This window comes from Physeter macrocephalus, chromosome 9 (assembly GCF_002837175.3).
Source record: "Physeter macrocephalus isolate SW-GA chromosome 9, ASM283717v5, whole genome shotgun sequence".
Taxonomy (NCBI): Eukaryota; Metazoa; Chordata; class Mammalia; order Artiodactyla; family Physeteridae; genus Physeter; species Physeter macrocephalus.
The window spans coordinates 41,395,256-41,410,247 of record NC_041222.1 but is presented as its reverse complement, the minus strand read 5'-3'; the positions used below and the strand labels follow the sequence as shown (position 1 = coordinate 41,410,247).

General features: G+C 36.4%; 1 protein-coding gene across 1 annotated transcript; it reads left to right on the top strand.

Moving 5' to 3' along the window:
- The first annotated feature begins 14,271 nt into the window (after positions 1–14,271).
- Positions 14,272–14,715, top strand: LOC112065740 (40S ribosomal protein S15a-like). The gene has a single exon (XM_055086921.1). The coding sequence runs from the start codon at positions 14,299–14,301 to the stop codon at positions 14,713–14,715; it is 417 nt and encodes a 138-aa protein (XP_054942896.1). The 5' UTR covers positions 14,272–14,298.
- The last annotated feature ends 277 nt before the right edge of the window (positions 14,716–14,992 follow it).

Below are 14,992 nucleotides of genomic sequence, written 5' to 3'. Positions count from 1 at the left end.
CCGCTGAGCCTGTGCGTCCGGAGCCTATGCTCTGCAACGGGAGAGGCCACAACAGTGAGAGGCCCGCAAACCGCAAAAAAAAAAAAAAAAAAAAAAAAAGCATATATTAAAGACCTAAAGGGAGAAATAGACAACAATACAATAATAGTAGGAGGCTTTAATACCCCACTTATGCCAACGGATAGATCATCTAGGCAGAAAAATCAATGAAGAAACCACAGCCTTAAATGACAAATTAGACCAGGTGAACTTAACAGATATATACAGAACATTCCATCCCAAAGCAGCAGTATATACATTCTTCTGAAGTACACATGGAACATTCTCCAGGATAAATCATCTGTTAGGCCACTAAACAAGTCTTAATAAATTTAGGAGAACTGAAGTCATATCAAGCATCTCTTCTGACCACAGCAGTATAAAACTAGAAATCAATTACACAAAGAAAACTGGAAAATGCAAAAATATGTAGAGATTAAACAAGATACTACCGAAAAATCAATGGGTCAAAGGAGTCAAAAGAAAAAAAATACCTTGAGGGACTTCCCTGGTGGTGCAGTGGTTAAGAATCTGCCTGCCAATGCAGGGGACACGGGTTCAATCCCTGGTCCAGGAAGATCCCACATGCCGTGGAGCAACTAAGCTCATGTGCCACAACTACTGAAGCCCATGCACTCTAGAGCCCACGTGCCACAACTACTGAGTGCATGTGCTGCAACTACTGAAGCCCACACACTCCAGGGCCCGTGTGCCACAACTACTCAACCCATGTGCTGCAACTACTGAAGCTCGTGCACCTAGAGCCTGTGCTCTGCAACAAGAGAAGCCGCTGCAATGAGAAGCCTGTGAACTGTAATGAAGAGTAGCTCCCACTTGGTGCAACTAGAGAAAGCCTGCATGCAGCAATGAAGACCCAATGCAGCCAAAAATAAAGATTAGAATTTAAAAATTTTTTAAAAATACATTGAGACCAAAAAAAAAAAAAAAAAAGAAACAGAACATACCAAAATTTATGGGTTGCAGCAAAAGCAGTTAAAGAGGGAAGTTCATAGCTATAAACATACCTCAAACAACAAGAAAAGTCTCAAACAACTTAACTATATACCTCAAGGAACTAGAAAAAGCAGAACAAAGACCAAAGTTAGTAAAAAGGAAGGAAATAACAAAGATCAGATCAAAAATAAATGAAATAGAGACTAAAAAGACAATAAAAAAGATCAAGGAAACTTTAAGGGCTGCTTTTTGGAAAGATAAACAAAATTGACAAACTTTAGCTAGACACACCAAGAGAAAAAAGAGGACTCAAATAAATAAAATCAGAAATGAAAGTGGTGTCAATTATATAATATTATCAATTATAATTGATACCACAGAAATACAACAGATTAGAAGAGACCAATACGAACAATTATACACCAACAGATTGGATGATCTACAAGAAATGGATAAATTACTAGAAACATAACAACCCTTCAAGGCAGCTGTGAAGAAATAGAAAATCTTAACAGACCGATTACTAGTAACAAGATTTTATCAGTACTCAAAAACTCCCCAACAAACAAGAGTTCAGGATTAAGTGGCTTCATTGGTGAATTTTACCAAACATTCTAAGAAGAAATAATACCAACCCTTTTCAAACTCTTCCAAAAAATAGAAGAGGAGGGAACTCTTCCAAACTCAATGTATGAGGCCAGCATTACCCTGATACCAAAACCAGACAAGGTTGCCACAAGAAAAGAAATTTTCAGGCCAATGTCCCTAATGAACACAGATGTAAAAATCCTCAACTAAATATTAGCAAACCAAATTCAACAATACATTAAAAGGATCCAGTGGGATTTATATCAGGGATGCAAGGATGTTTCAATGTCCACGTTAACAAAATGAGTGGTAAAAATCATACGATCATCTCATTAGATGCAGAAAAACATTTGACTGAATTCAACATCCATTCATGATAAAAACTCTCAACAAAGTGGGGATAGAGGAAACATACCTCAACATAACAAAGACCATATATGACAGACCTACAGCTAACATCATATTCAACGGTATAATGCTGAAAGCTTTTCCTCTAAGATCAGAAACAAGACAAGGATGCCCACTTCCACCACTTTTATTCTACATAGTATTGAAAGTCCTAACTAGAGCAATTAAGCAAGAAAATGGAATAAAAGGCATCCAAATTGGAAAGAAAGAAGTAAAACTCACTATTTACAGATGACATAATACAATATGTAGAAAACCCTTAAGACTCTACAAAAAAACTGATAGAACTAATAAATGAATTCAGTAACGTTTCAGGACAAGATCAATGCAAAAACTCTTACATTTTTATATGCTAATAATGAACTGTCAGAAAAAGAAATGAAGAAAACAATCCTTTTTACAATTACATCAAAAAGAATAAAATACCTAGCAATAAATTTAACCAAGGTGAAAGACATGTATACTGAATAGTACAAAATGTTAAAGAAACTGAACACAACACAAATAAAAAGATACCCTGTGCTAATGGATTGGAAAAATGTTGTTAAAATGTCCGTACTACCGAAAGCAATCTACTAACTCTATACAATTCCTAACGAAATTCCAATGACATTTTTCACAGAAATAGAACAACAATCCTAAAATTTGTATAGAACCACAAAAGACACTGAATAGCCAAAGCAAACTTGAGAAAGAAGAACAAAGCTGGAGGCATCACACTCCCTGATTTCAAACTAGAGTTGGCTCTTCAGCAATGGAGGGGTTAAGGGCACCAACCCGCCACACAGTCATCTGTGTGTATAACTTCACAGTCAGCCCTCCATATCTGCAGTTCCACACTGATTGTGTAGTACTGTAGTAATGTATTTAGTGAAAAATCCAGGTATAAGTGAATCCGTGCAGTTCAAACCCATGTTGTTCAAGGGTCCACTTATATTACAAAGTTATAGTAATTAACACAGTACGTTATTGGCATAAAAACAATCACACAAGTCAATGGAACAGAAGAGCCCAGAAATAAACCCACACACATATGATCAATTAATTTATGACAAAGGAGCCAAGAATACACAGTGGGGAAATGACAATCTCTTTAAGAAATGACATTAGGAAAAGTGGACAGCCACATGCAAAATAATGAAACTGGACCACTATCTTACACCATACACAAAAATTAACTCAAATGGATTAAAGACTTAAACATAAGACCTGAAACCACAAAACTCCTAGAAGATAGGTGGTAAGCTCCTTGACACAGGTTTTAGTAATGATGTTTTAAATCTGACACCAAAAGCAAAAACAACAAAAGCAAAAGTAAACGGGTTGGACTAGATCAAACTAAAAAGCTTCTGCACAGGACAGGAAACCAGTAACAAAATGGAAAGGTAACCTACTGAATGGGAGAAAATATTTGCAAATAATATATCTGATAAGGGATTAATATCCAAAATATATAAAGCATTCATATGACTTAATAGGAAAAAATACATATACCTATTTAAAAATGGGCAGAAGATCTGAATAGGCATTTTTCCAAAGAAGACATACAGATGGCCAACAGATACATGAAAAAGATAAACAAAATTGATAAATTTTTAGCCAGACTCATCAAGAAAAAAAGGGAGAGGGCCCAAATCAATAAAATTAGAAATGAAAAAGGATAAGTTATAACAAACACCACGGAAATACAAGAGACATTAAGAGACTACAAAAAGCCACTATGTGCCAATAAAATGGACATCCAAACAGAAATGGACAAATTCTTAGAAAGGTACAATCTCCCAAGACTGAAGTAGGAAATGGAAAACATGAACAGACCAATCGCAACTACTGAAATTGAAACAATGATTTTAAAACTCCCAACACACAGAAGTCTAGGACCAGATGGCTTCACAGACGAATTACATCAAACATTTAGAGAAGAGTTACCACCTATCTTTCTGAAAATATTCCAAAAAATTGCAGAGGAAGGAACACTCCCAAACTCATTCTATGAGGCCACCATCACCCTGGTACCAAAACCAGACAAAGATACCATAAAAAAAGAAAATTACAGGCCAATACCACTGATGAACATAGATGCAAAAATCCTCAACAAACAAAGAAAGAAAACTACAGGCCAATATCACTGATGAACATAGATGCAAAAATCCTCAACAAAATACTAGCAAACCAAATCCAACAATACATTAAAAGGATCATACACCATGGTCAAGTAGGATTTATCCCAGGGATACAAGTATTCTTCAGTATCTGAAAATCAATCAGTGTGATACACCACATTAACAAATTGAAGAATAAAAACCATATGATCATCTCAATAGATGCAGAAAAAGCTTTTGACGAAATTCAACATCCATTTATGATTAAAAAAAAAAAAAAAAAGAAAGAAAGAAACAAATGTCTCCAGAAAGTGGGCAAAGAGGAAACCTATCTCAACATAATAAAGGTCATATATGACAAACCCACAGCTAACATCATTCTCAACAGTGAAAAGCTGAAAGCGTTTCCTCTAAGATCAGGAATGAGACAAGGATGCCCACTCTCATCCCCTTTATTCAACATAGTTTTGAAAGTCTAGCCATGGTAATCAGAGAAGAAAAAGAAATAAAAGGAATGCAAATTGGAAAAAAAGAGTAAAACTGTCACTGTTTGCAGATAACATGATACTATAAATGGAATATTCTAAGGATGCTACCAGAAAACTACTAGAGCTCATCAATTAATCCAGTAAAGTTGCAGGATACAAAATTAATACACAAAAATCTCTTGCATTCCTAAAAAAAAAAAAAAAATCTCTTGCATTCCTATACACTAACAACAAAAGATTGGAAACAGAAATTAAGGAGACAATCCCATTTACTACTGCATCAAAAAGAATAAAATACCTAGGAATAAACCTATCTAAGGAGGCAAAAGAACTGTTCTCTGAAAACCATAAGATGTTGATGAAAGAAATCTATGATGATACAAACAGATGGAAAGATGTACTGTGTTCTTGGATAGAAATAATCAATATTGTCAAGATGACTATACTACCCAAGGCAATCTACAGATTCAGTGCAATTCCTATCAAACATCCATTTATGATTAAAAAAAAAAAAAAAAAGAAAGAAAGAAACAAATGTCTCCAGAAAGTGGGCAAAGAGGAAACCTATCTCAACATAATAAAGGTCATATATGACAAACCCACAGCTAACATCATTCTCAACAGTGAAAAGCTGAAAGCGTTTCCTCTAAGATCAGGAATGAGACAAGGATGCCCACTCTCATCCCCTTTATTCAACATAGTTTTGAAAGTCTAGCCATGGTAATCAGAGAAGAAAAAGAAATAAAAGGAATGCAAATTGGAAAAAAAGAGTAAAACTGTCACTGTTTGCAGATAACATGATACTATAAATGGAATATTCTAAGGATGCTACCAGAAAACTACTAGAGCTCATCAATTAATCCAGTAAAGTTGCAGGATACAAAATTAATACACAAAAATCTCTTGCATTCCTAAAAAAAAAAAAAAAAATCTCTTGCATTCCTATACACTAACAACAAAAGATTGGAAACAGAAATTAAGGAGACAATCCCATTTACTACTGCATCAAAAAGAATAAAATACCTAGGAATAAACCTATCTAAGGAGGCAAAAGAACTGTTCTCTGAAAACCATAAGATGTTGATGAAAGAAATCTATGATGATACAAACAGATGGAAAGATGTACTGTGTTCTTGGATAGAAATAATCAATATTGTCAAGATGACTATACTACCCAAGGCAATCTACAGATTCAGTGCAATTCCTATCAAATTACCAATGGCATTTTTCATAGAACTAGAACAAAAAAATTTTTTTAGTTTGTATGGAAACACAAAAAGACCGTGAATAGCCAAAGTAATCTTGAGAAAGAAAAATGGAGCTGGAGGAATTAGGCTCCCTGACTTCAGACTATACCACAAAGCTACAGTCATCAAAACAGTATGGTACTGGCACAAAAACAGACATAGATCAATGGAACAGGACAGAAAGCTCAGAAATAAACCCACGCACCTATGACCAATTAGTCTAAGACAAAGGAGGCAGGAATATACAATGGAGAAAAGACAGTCTCTTCTATAAGTGGTGCTGGGAAAACTGCACAGCTATGTGTAAAAGAATGAAATTAGAACACTCTCTAATACCATAAACAGAAATAAATTCAAAATAGATTAAAGACCTAAATGTAAAACCAGATATTTTAAAACTCCTAGAGGAAAACATAAGCAGATCACTGTTTGAAATATATCGCAGATATCTTTTTGGATCTGTCTCCTCCTAGAGTAATGACAATAAAAACAAAAGTAAACAAATGGGACCTAATTAAACTTAAAAGCTTTTGCATAGCAAAGGAAATCATAAACAAAAAGAAAAAACAACCTACAGAATGGGAGAAAATATATGCAAACAATGCGACCAACAAGGGATTAATCTCCAAAATATACAAATAGCTCATACAGCTCAATATCAAAACAACCCTATCATAAAATGGGCAGAAGATCTAAATAGACATTTCTCGGGACTCCCCTGGTGGTCCAGTGGTAAAGAATCTACCTTCCAATGCAGGGGACATAGGTTCAATCCCTGGTCAGGGAACTAAGATCCCACATGCCATGGGGCAACTAAGCCCGCATGCCGCAACTACTGAGCACGTGTGCCTCAATAAGTGAGCCCGTGTGCCACAACTACAGAGCCCACGCACCACAACTGGAGAAAACCCTCACGCCACAACTAGAGAGAAGGCTGCAAGCCACAACAAAGACCTGATGCAGCCAAAAAAAATAATAGACGTTTCTCCAAAGAAGACATACAGATAGCCAAAAAGCACATGAAAATATGCTCAACATCACTAATCATTAGAGAAATGGGAATCAAAATTCCAATGAGGTATCACCTCACACTGGTCAGAATGGCCATCATCAAAAAGTCTAGGGACTTCCCTGGAAGTCCAGTGGTTAAGAATCCACACTACCATCGCAGGCGGCACAGGTTTGGTCCCTGGCCAGAAAACTAAGATCCTGCAGCCTGCTCAGTGCAGTGTGAAAAAAAAAAAAACAGGCTTCCCTGGTGGCGTAGTGGTTGAGAGTCCACCTGCCGATGCAGGGGACACAGGTTCGTGCCCCGGTCTGGGAAGATCCCACATGCCGCGGAGCGGCTAGGCCCGTGAGCCATGGCCGCTGAGGCTGCGCATCCGGAGCCTGTGCGCCACAATGGGAGAGGCCACAACAGTGAGAGGCCTGCGTACTGCAAAAAAAAAAAAAAAAAAAAAGTCTACGGATAATAAATGCTGGAGAGGATGTGGAGAAAAGAGAACCCTCCTACACTGTTGGTGGAAATGTAAAATGATACAGCCACTACGGAGAACAGTATGGAGGTTCCTTTAAAAACTAAAAATAGAGCTACCGGGACTTTCCTGGTGGTCCAGCAGTTGAGACTCTGTGCTTCCAGTGCAGGAGGCATGGGTTCAATCCCTGGTCAGGGAACAGGGATCTCACATGCTGCGTGGTGCAGTAAGTAAGTAAAGAAGTAAAATAAATAAATAAATAGCTACCATATAATCCTGCAATCCCACTCCTGGGCATATATTTGGAGAAAACCATAATCTGAAACGATACATGCACCCCAATATTCATTGCAGCACTATTTACAATAGCAAGACATGGAAGCTACCTAAGTGTCCATTAACAGATGAATGGATAAAGAAGATGTGGTATATATATATATATATATATATATATACACACAATGGTATATTAGCCATAAAAAAGAATGAAATAATGCCACTTGCAGCAACATGGATGGACCTAGAGATTACTATACTAAGTAAGTCAGAAAGAGAAAAATACCATATGATATCACTTATATGTGGAATCTAAAATATCACACAGATGAACTTATTTACAAAACAGAAATAGACTCACAGATATAGAAAGCAAACTATGGTTACCAAAGGGGAGGGAAGGGATAAATTAAGAGTTTGGGATTAAAATATACACACTACTATATATAAAATAGATAACCAACAGGGACCTGCTGTATAGCAGGGATTCCCTGTATAGTACAGGGAATTATACTCAATATCGGTAATAACTTATAATGGAAGAGAATGTAAAAAAATATATATATATACACACACACACACACACACATATGTATAACTAGATTACTTTGCTGTGCACCTGAAACTAGCACAACATTGTAAATCAACTACGTTTCAATTTAAAAAATTTTTTTAAAAGAATCTCAACATCACTAATGATCTGGAAAATGCAAATCAAAACCACAATGAGTTATTACCTCGAACCTGTTAGAATGGCTATTACCAAAAAGACAAAAAATAGCAAGTGTTGGCAAGGATGTGGATAACAGGGAACACTTGTGCACAGTTGGTGGGAATGTAAATTGATGTAGCCACTATTAAAAACAGTATGGAGTTTTCTCAAAAAATTAAAAATAGAGCTACCATATGATCCAGCAATTCCACCTTTGGGTATTTATCTGAAGAAAATAAAAACACTAACTCAAAAAGATAAACGTATCCCCATATTCATTGCAGCATTATTTCCAATATCCAAAATATGGAAGCAACCTAAGTGTGTCCATCAATAGTTGTATGGATAAAGAAAATGTGAATATATATATATATATATATATATATACACACATGGAATAATGGAATATTATTCAGTTAGGAAAAAGATTGAAATCTTGCCATTTGTGACAACATGATGGACCTCGAGGGAATTATGTCAAGTGAAATACTGCATGATCTCTCTTAAAAACTGACTCTAACAACAATAACAACAAACAAAAAACCGACCTCATAGATACAGAGAATGAATTGATGGTTGCCAGGGGTAGTTGGGGGAAGAGGTAGCAGAAATGGGCGAAGGGGGTCAAAAGATAAAAAAATTTTTTTTAAGAAAACTTAGTCTACCAGTGGTATAAAGTGGACCACAAAGACAAATTTTGAAATGCACTAAGTGATATGCAGATTTAATACTGTTGGAATTGAGAAGGGAGTTCATGATGTTATAAATGTACATCCAATTATCCCCAACTGATCCAAGACCATGTCGTCATGTACAACTCTTAGGGATTTTACTGGCAAAAAAAGTTTAGCATGGATGAGAGGTAGCTATTCCCCCACACCCTTGTTTAACAGGATATGATGAAAGTCAGTCAGATCAAATTCTGCCTCTCACACCTTTGTTAAGCATTATTACAAGCAAGCACAAAACTGTCCATACAACTTGTTTTGTAACTCTGATGAAGTCCTGCTCTTTACCAGTTTGGGTGATTTGATCACACTTTGCATGACAGGTTCACTCATACCAGATGTGATAATATTCCTTTAAATGGACATGAAACAACCAGAAATCGTTAGGTCCGAAGTCTGGCCATGGAACTGCTGGGTGTTCAAAATTTGGGAACCACCTTTAAGGGTAAAGCACATAGAACTTACACCCAGTTCACAAAATAATGGGGAGTATCTGAACATTTTAGCCAATCTATTAATACATATCTTGAATATCTGTAATTTCTCAGTGAGAGTCCATTTCTAACATTCATCATGCTAATTACAAGCCATCAATTTAATAAAAACCCATTTCTGACATGTGCTGTACTAATTAGCAAAGCATCTGTCTGGTATTAATCAATATATGGATAGTAGATGCACTTGTGATAGCTACCTCTCTAATCACTTAGGAAGGTAGAGTGGGGCTAGATAATGGAGAGCAAGGTACAGAATTTCCACTTAGTTATACAGGTTTGGCTTTGGCTTTGTTTTTGTTTTTTAAGGCAGGGGAGTTACAGCTAGAACTTGAATTCAGGAAGATTCATTTGACCAACAGACTTGGGGGAAGCGGGGAGGACATGTGAAAAAGATACTGAAAGCAAGTAGGTGAGTAATAAAGCCAGAACAGTTGCTGGGCTAAGAATAGAAGTGGAGAAGTGGAAGAAAAGTACAAGAGCTATTTATATGTAGAATATATAAAAATACTGATTCTGCCTACCATGTGTGTAATGTTTGGTCTCTCACATATCACCTTTAATTTTGATAGGAACTATGAAAAATGGATATTATCTTCATTAAGGGTGAAGGTTCAGAGACATTAAATTGACTTCCAAAAGTCACAAACCTAGTAAATGCTAGAATTGGGACTCAGAGCCAGGCAGTGTGCTACACTGAAAAGAGCATGGGAAATGGCAAAGCTCAGGTAGTAGGCGAGCTTGGGGTGAAAGATATACATGCTTTTTTTGGTTAAAGTGTAAAACTGGGACTACCTCTGAAGTAATTTAGCAATATACTTTAAATAAGTATCCCCTTTGACCTAGCAAATCCACTTATAGCAATTTATCCCACCTATATACTCTCACATGTATTTCTAAGCATATGTGTGCGAATATTATTAAGTTCAGTATTCTTTGAAATAGCAGTAGGTTGAGGATGAGTTAATAAATTATGGTGCAAATATCCATTTAATATAATAATGTACAGTTGTCTGTTTTTTATATACTGACATTATCAGATCTCCAGGATGTATCAATGAAAAGAGCAAAGTACTGAAGAGTGTGTGTGTGTGTTTGTCATTTGTGTTTAAAAAGAAAAAATACACACACACACAGCACTACATTTTCTGTGTCTTGAAGGATACAGAGAAACTAACAGTGGCTGCCTCTGAGGAAAGGAACTAGATAATTGAACAACAGATTGGGAGGAAGATTTATTTCTCACCAGTCCTTTTGTATGTTTTGAATTATATACTTTTTATTACTTATTTAATTTTTTTAAGAGAAAAAAAGAGTATGGACTCTGGACTCAAGGAGAATTTGTTTCTTCTACTTAACTAGTTATGTGGCCATGTCCAAGTTATTATTTTCTAGTTTATTGTGACCACATTATAGAACATATAAAAAAGAAACCAAAAAGTCTCTTAAGAAGCCAACACTCAAGACACAATCACTATAAAACTTTGGTGTAATTCTTCCTAGTCTCTTAAAAAACCTGTACTTCTTTCTGGTTACAAAGTAAACAATTTAACTTTTAAATGTATTACAAAACTTATTGGCCCATGTAAGGTACAGTGATTTATTGATGAAGATTTAGAATAATGAGTAGAAAGTACTTAAATATTTGTTTATTGTTTAATAAGTGCATCATATTTTCCTGTTCAGGTCCAGGAACTAGCTCTTCTTTATTGACAAATCACCCTTTCTGGCTAATATTATATCCCACCTGGAGAAAAAAGTAGCAACTGTGTTATTACTTTAAATACCATAACTCTTGGGAATCTGTTTATATTGAAACAATATAGGCCATCTCACCTATGCAGTCCCCCAGTCCACTTATTTCACGCTGGTTACATTACTGCTCCCTAGAGTGCAGCATCCAGCGACTTCCACTGACTGTCAGAGAGGGACACTGTGCTCACTGATGATGAGGGCAAGTCTTACCCTGAGTATGCAGGAAAACAAGAACCATCATTCATTTTCTAGTCATGTAAAATTTACCATTCGGAATTTTATAGAAAGAAAATAGAACAACAGATTTTCCAACAGTGACTTCTCTTGAGCTCTTTACGCCAGAATCACTGCATTCCTAGACCAGGTTCTCACTCTCTGTTGACCACACCCCTGCCTTCCACACACTACTGCCAGGAGAGGAGGAGAAGCAAGGGGCCCATGCGCAACATGAGAACAGCAGCCCCATTCAGACAAGAAACGTCTGTCCCTTGTTGGGCGTGACTTAAGACCAGCCTGGGAGAGCACAATGTAGCCACATCAATCCAAGGCAAGACAGGACATAAATTGGAAGGGACTGTTGGCATTATGGAGCAAAAGTTGCAAAAGCCCTGAGAGCAGGAAGACAGATCTTTGAGCATCTTTGTTAAACCACTTTGTTTTGTCTCTGTTACAGTAGTACAGAATTATCACACTCCCATATACAATTGTCCCTCGGTATCCTCAGGGGGATTGTTTCCAGGATCCCTGTGGATACCAAAATCCTTGGATGTTCAAGTCCCTTATATAGAACAGTGCAGTATTAGCATATAAGCTATGCACATCCTCCCTGATACTTTAAATCATCTCTAGATTACTTATAATACATAATACAATGCAAATACTAAATACATAGTTGTAAATACAATGTAAATGTTATGTAAAGAGTTGCCAGCCCATCGCAAATTCAAGTTTTGCTTTTTGGAACTTTCTGGGACTTTTTTTTCCTGAGTTTTTGTGATCCATCGTTGGATGAATCTGTAGATGCAGAACCCAAGTATATGAAGGGTTGACTTTATTGGATATTGGATATTGCAAATCTTTTTAATTTTCATAAATCCGGTAGGCAAGAAAAATAGTATTTTATTTTTGCTCTAATTTAAACCATCATTATATTAGTGGGGTTGAGCCTATATTTATGTTTCTCAATCATTTGTATTTCTTCTTTAAATTATCTGTTCACATTCTGTGCCCATTATTTTCTACTAGGGACTTTTTCATTCTGATTTTTAGGAGATCTATCTATATCTAATCTATATATAGATAGATCTCCTAAAAATCAGAATATAGAATATATATCAGAATCTATCTATCTATATATAGATAGATAGAGACATATATATAATCTCCATTTTCCCATGATATAAGTTATAAAAAGTTATAGTTTTCCCAATATACCTTTTGATTTTGTTTATGGCGTTTTTAGTTGTTCTAGATAAGATTTGTTGGCTTTGTGGGGTTTTTTATCAATTTTGTTTTAATCAGATTTTTCAATTGGTATTTTATGTCATTTTCAAAAAGGTCTTTCCTACTCTTAGATGATATCAATAATTTACTCATATTTTCTTATGTTTATAGTTTTGCTTTTACATTTAAATTTTTGTTTTGTCTATAATTGACTTTGATATAAGAATGAGGAGGGATCAAGCCCCACCCCTACCCCCCCCAAAAAAACCCAATCAGTTGTGCCAATACCATATACTAAATAGTCAACCTTTCCTCCATTAGTTTGAAATTCCATCTTTATCATCTATTAAACCCCAATCTGTACTGGGTTACACTGGTCTATTACCATATTTTTTAAATTACTAATTCTTGACAAAATATTAGCAAACCGAATCCAGCAACACATAAAAAAGACCATACTGCATGACCAAGTGGGATGCATCCCAAGTTCGCAAGAATGGTTCAACGTATGCAAATCAATGTGATACACCACATAAACAAAAGAAAAGACAAAAACCACATCATCATCTCAGTAGATGCAGAAAAAGCATTTGACAAAATTCAATATCCATTCATGATAAAAACTCTTACCAAAGTGGGTATAGAGGGAACATATCTCAACATAATAAAAGCCATTTTTTGACAAACCCACAGCCAATATAATACTCAATGGTGAAAAGCTGAAAGCCTTCCTGTTAAAATCTGGAACAAGACGAGGATGCCCACTCTCATCACTTCTATTCAACACAGTATTGGAAGTCCTAGGCAAGGCACTCAGGTAAGAAAAAGAATTAAAAAGTATCCAAATTGGAAGGGAAGAGGTAAAAGTATCATTATATGCAGATGACATGTTACTATAGATAGAAAACCCTAGAACTGATCAATGAATTCAGCAAGGTAGCAGGATACAAGATTAACATACAGAAATCGGTTGCATTTCTTTACACTAACAATGAAATATCAGAAAGGAATGTAAAAAAAGAATCCCTTTTAAAATCACATCCCCCAGGCTTCCCTCGTGGTGCAGTGGTTAGGAATCCGACTGCCAGTGCAGGGGACAGGCGTTCGAGCCCTGTGTCAGGAGGATCCCACATGCTACGGAACAGCTAGGCCCGTGTGCCACAAATGCTGAGCCTGCACTCTGAAGCCCACGAGCCACAGCTGCTGAGGCCTGCGTGCCTGGAGCCCATGCTCCACAACAGGAGGGGCCACCACAACGAGAGGCCCGCGCACTGCAAGGAGGAATGGCCCCCGCTCACGGCAACTAGAGAAGGCCCACGCAGCAGTGAAGACCCAATGCAGCCAAAAATAAATAAATAAAATAAATTTATATTTTAAAAAAATTGCACCCCCCCCAAAATTAAAATACTTAGGAATAAAACTAACCAAAGAGGTGAAACACTTAAATACTGAGAACTATAAAACATTAATAAAGGAAATTGAAGATGATTCAAAGAAATGGAAAGATGTCCCATGCTCTTGGATTGGAAGAATTAATAATTGTTAAAATGGCCATACTGCTCTTTCCACCATCTTTCTGTGCCACCATAATGGTGTGCATGAATGTCCTGGCTGATGCTCTCAAGAGTATCAACAATGCCAAAAAAAGAGGCAAACGCCAGGTTCTTATTCGGCCATGCTCCAAAGTCATCGTCAGGTTTCTAACTGTGATGATGAATCATGGTTACGTTGGCAAATGTGAAATCATCGATGATCACAGGGCTGGGGAAATTGTTGTGAACCTCACAGGCAGGCTAAATAACTGTGGAGTGATCAGCCCCAGATTTGATGTGCAACTCAAAGATCTAGAAAAATGTCAGAATAACGTGTTCCCGTCCAGTCAGTTTTTTTTCATTGTACTGACAACCTCAGCTGGCAACATGGACAATGAAGAAGCAAGACGAAAACACACTGGAGGGAAAATACTTGGATCTTTTTCTAGGGGTGTAATATACACATGCAAATAAAATGCCTCAGAGGATATCCAAAGCAATCTACAGATTTAATGTGATCCCTATCAAATTACCCATGACATTTTTCACATAAGTGTAATAATAATAATCTGGGAAAATATTATGAACAACCTTATGCTAGTAAATTCAACAACTTAGATAAAATGGGCAAATTTCTTGAAAGACACAAGTTACCCAAGCTTACCCAGGAAGAAATAAATATATAACCTGAAGAGCCTATCTATTAAAGAAATTGAATTTGTAGTTTAAAACATTTCCACAAAGAAAACTG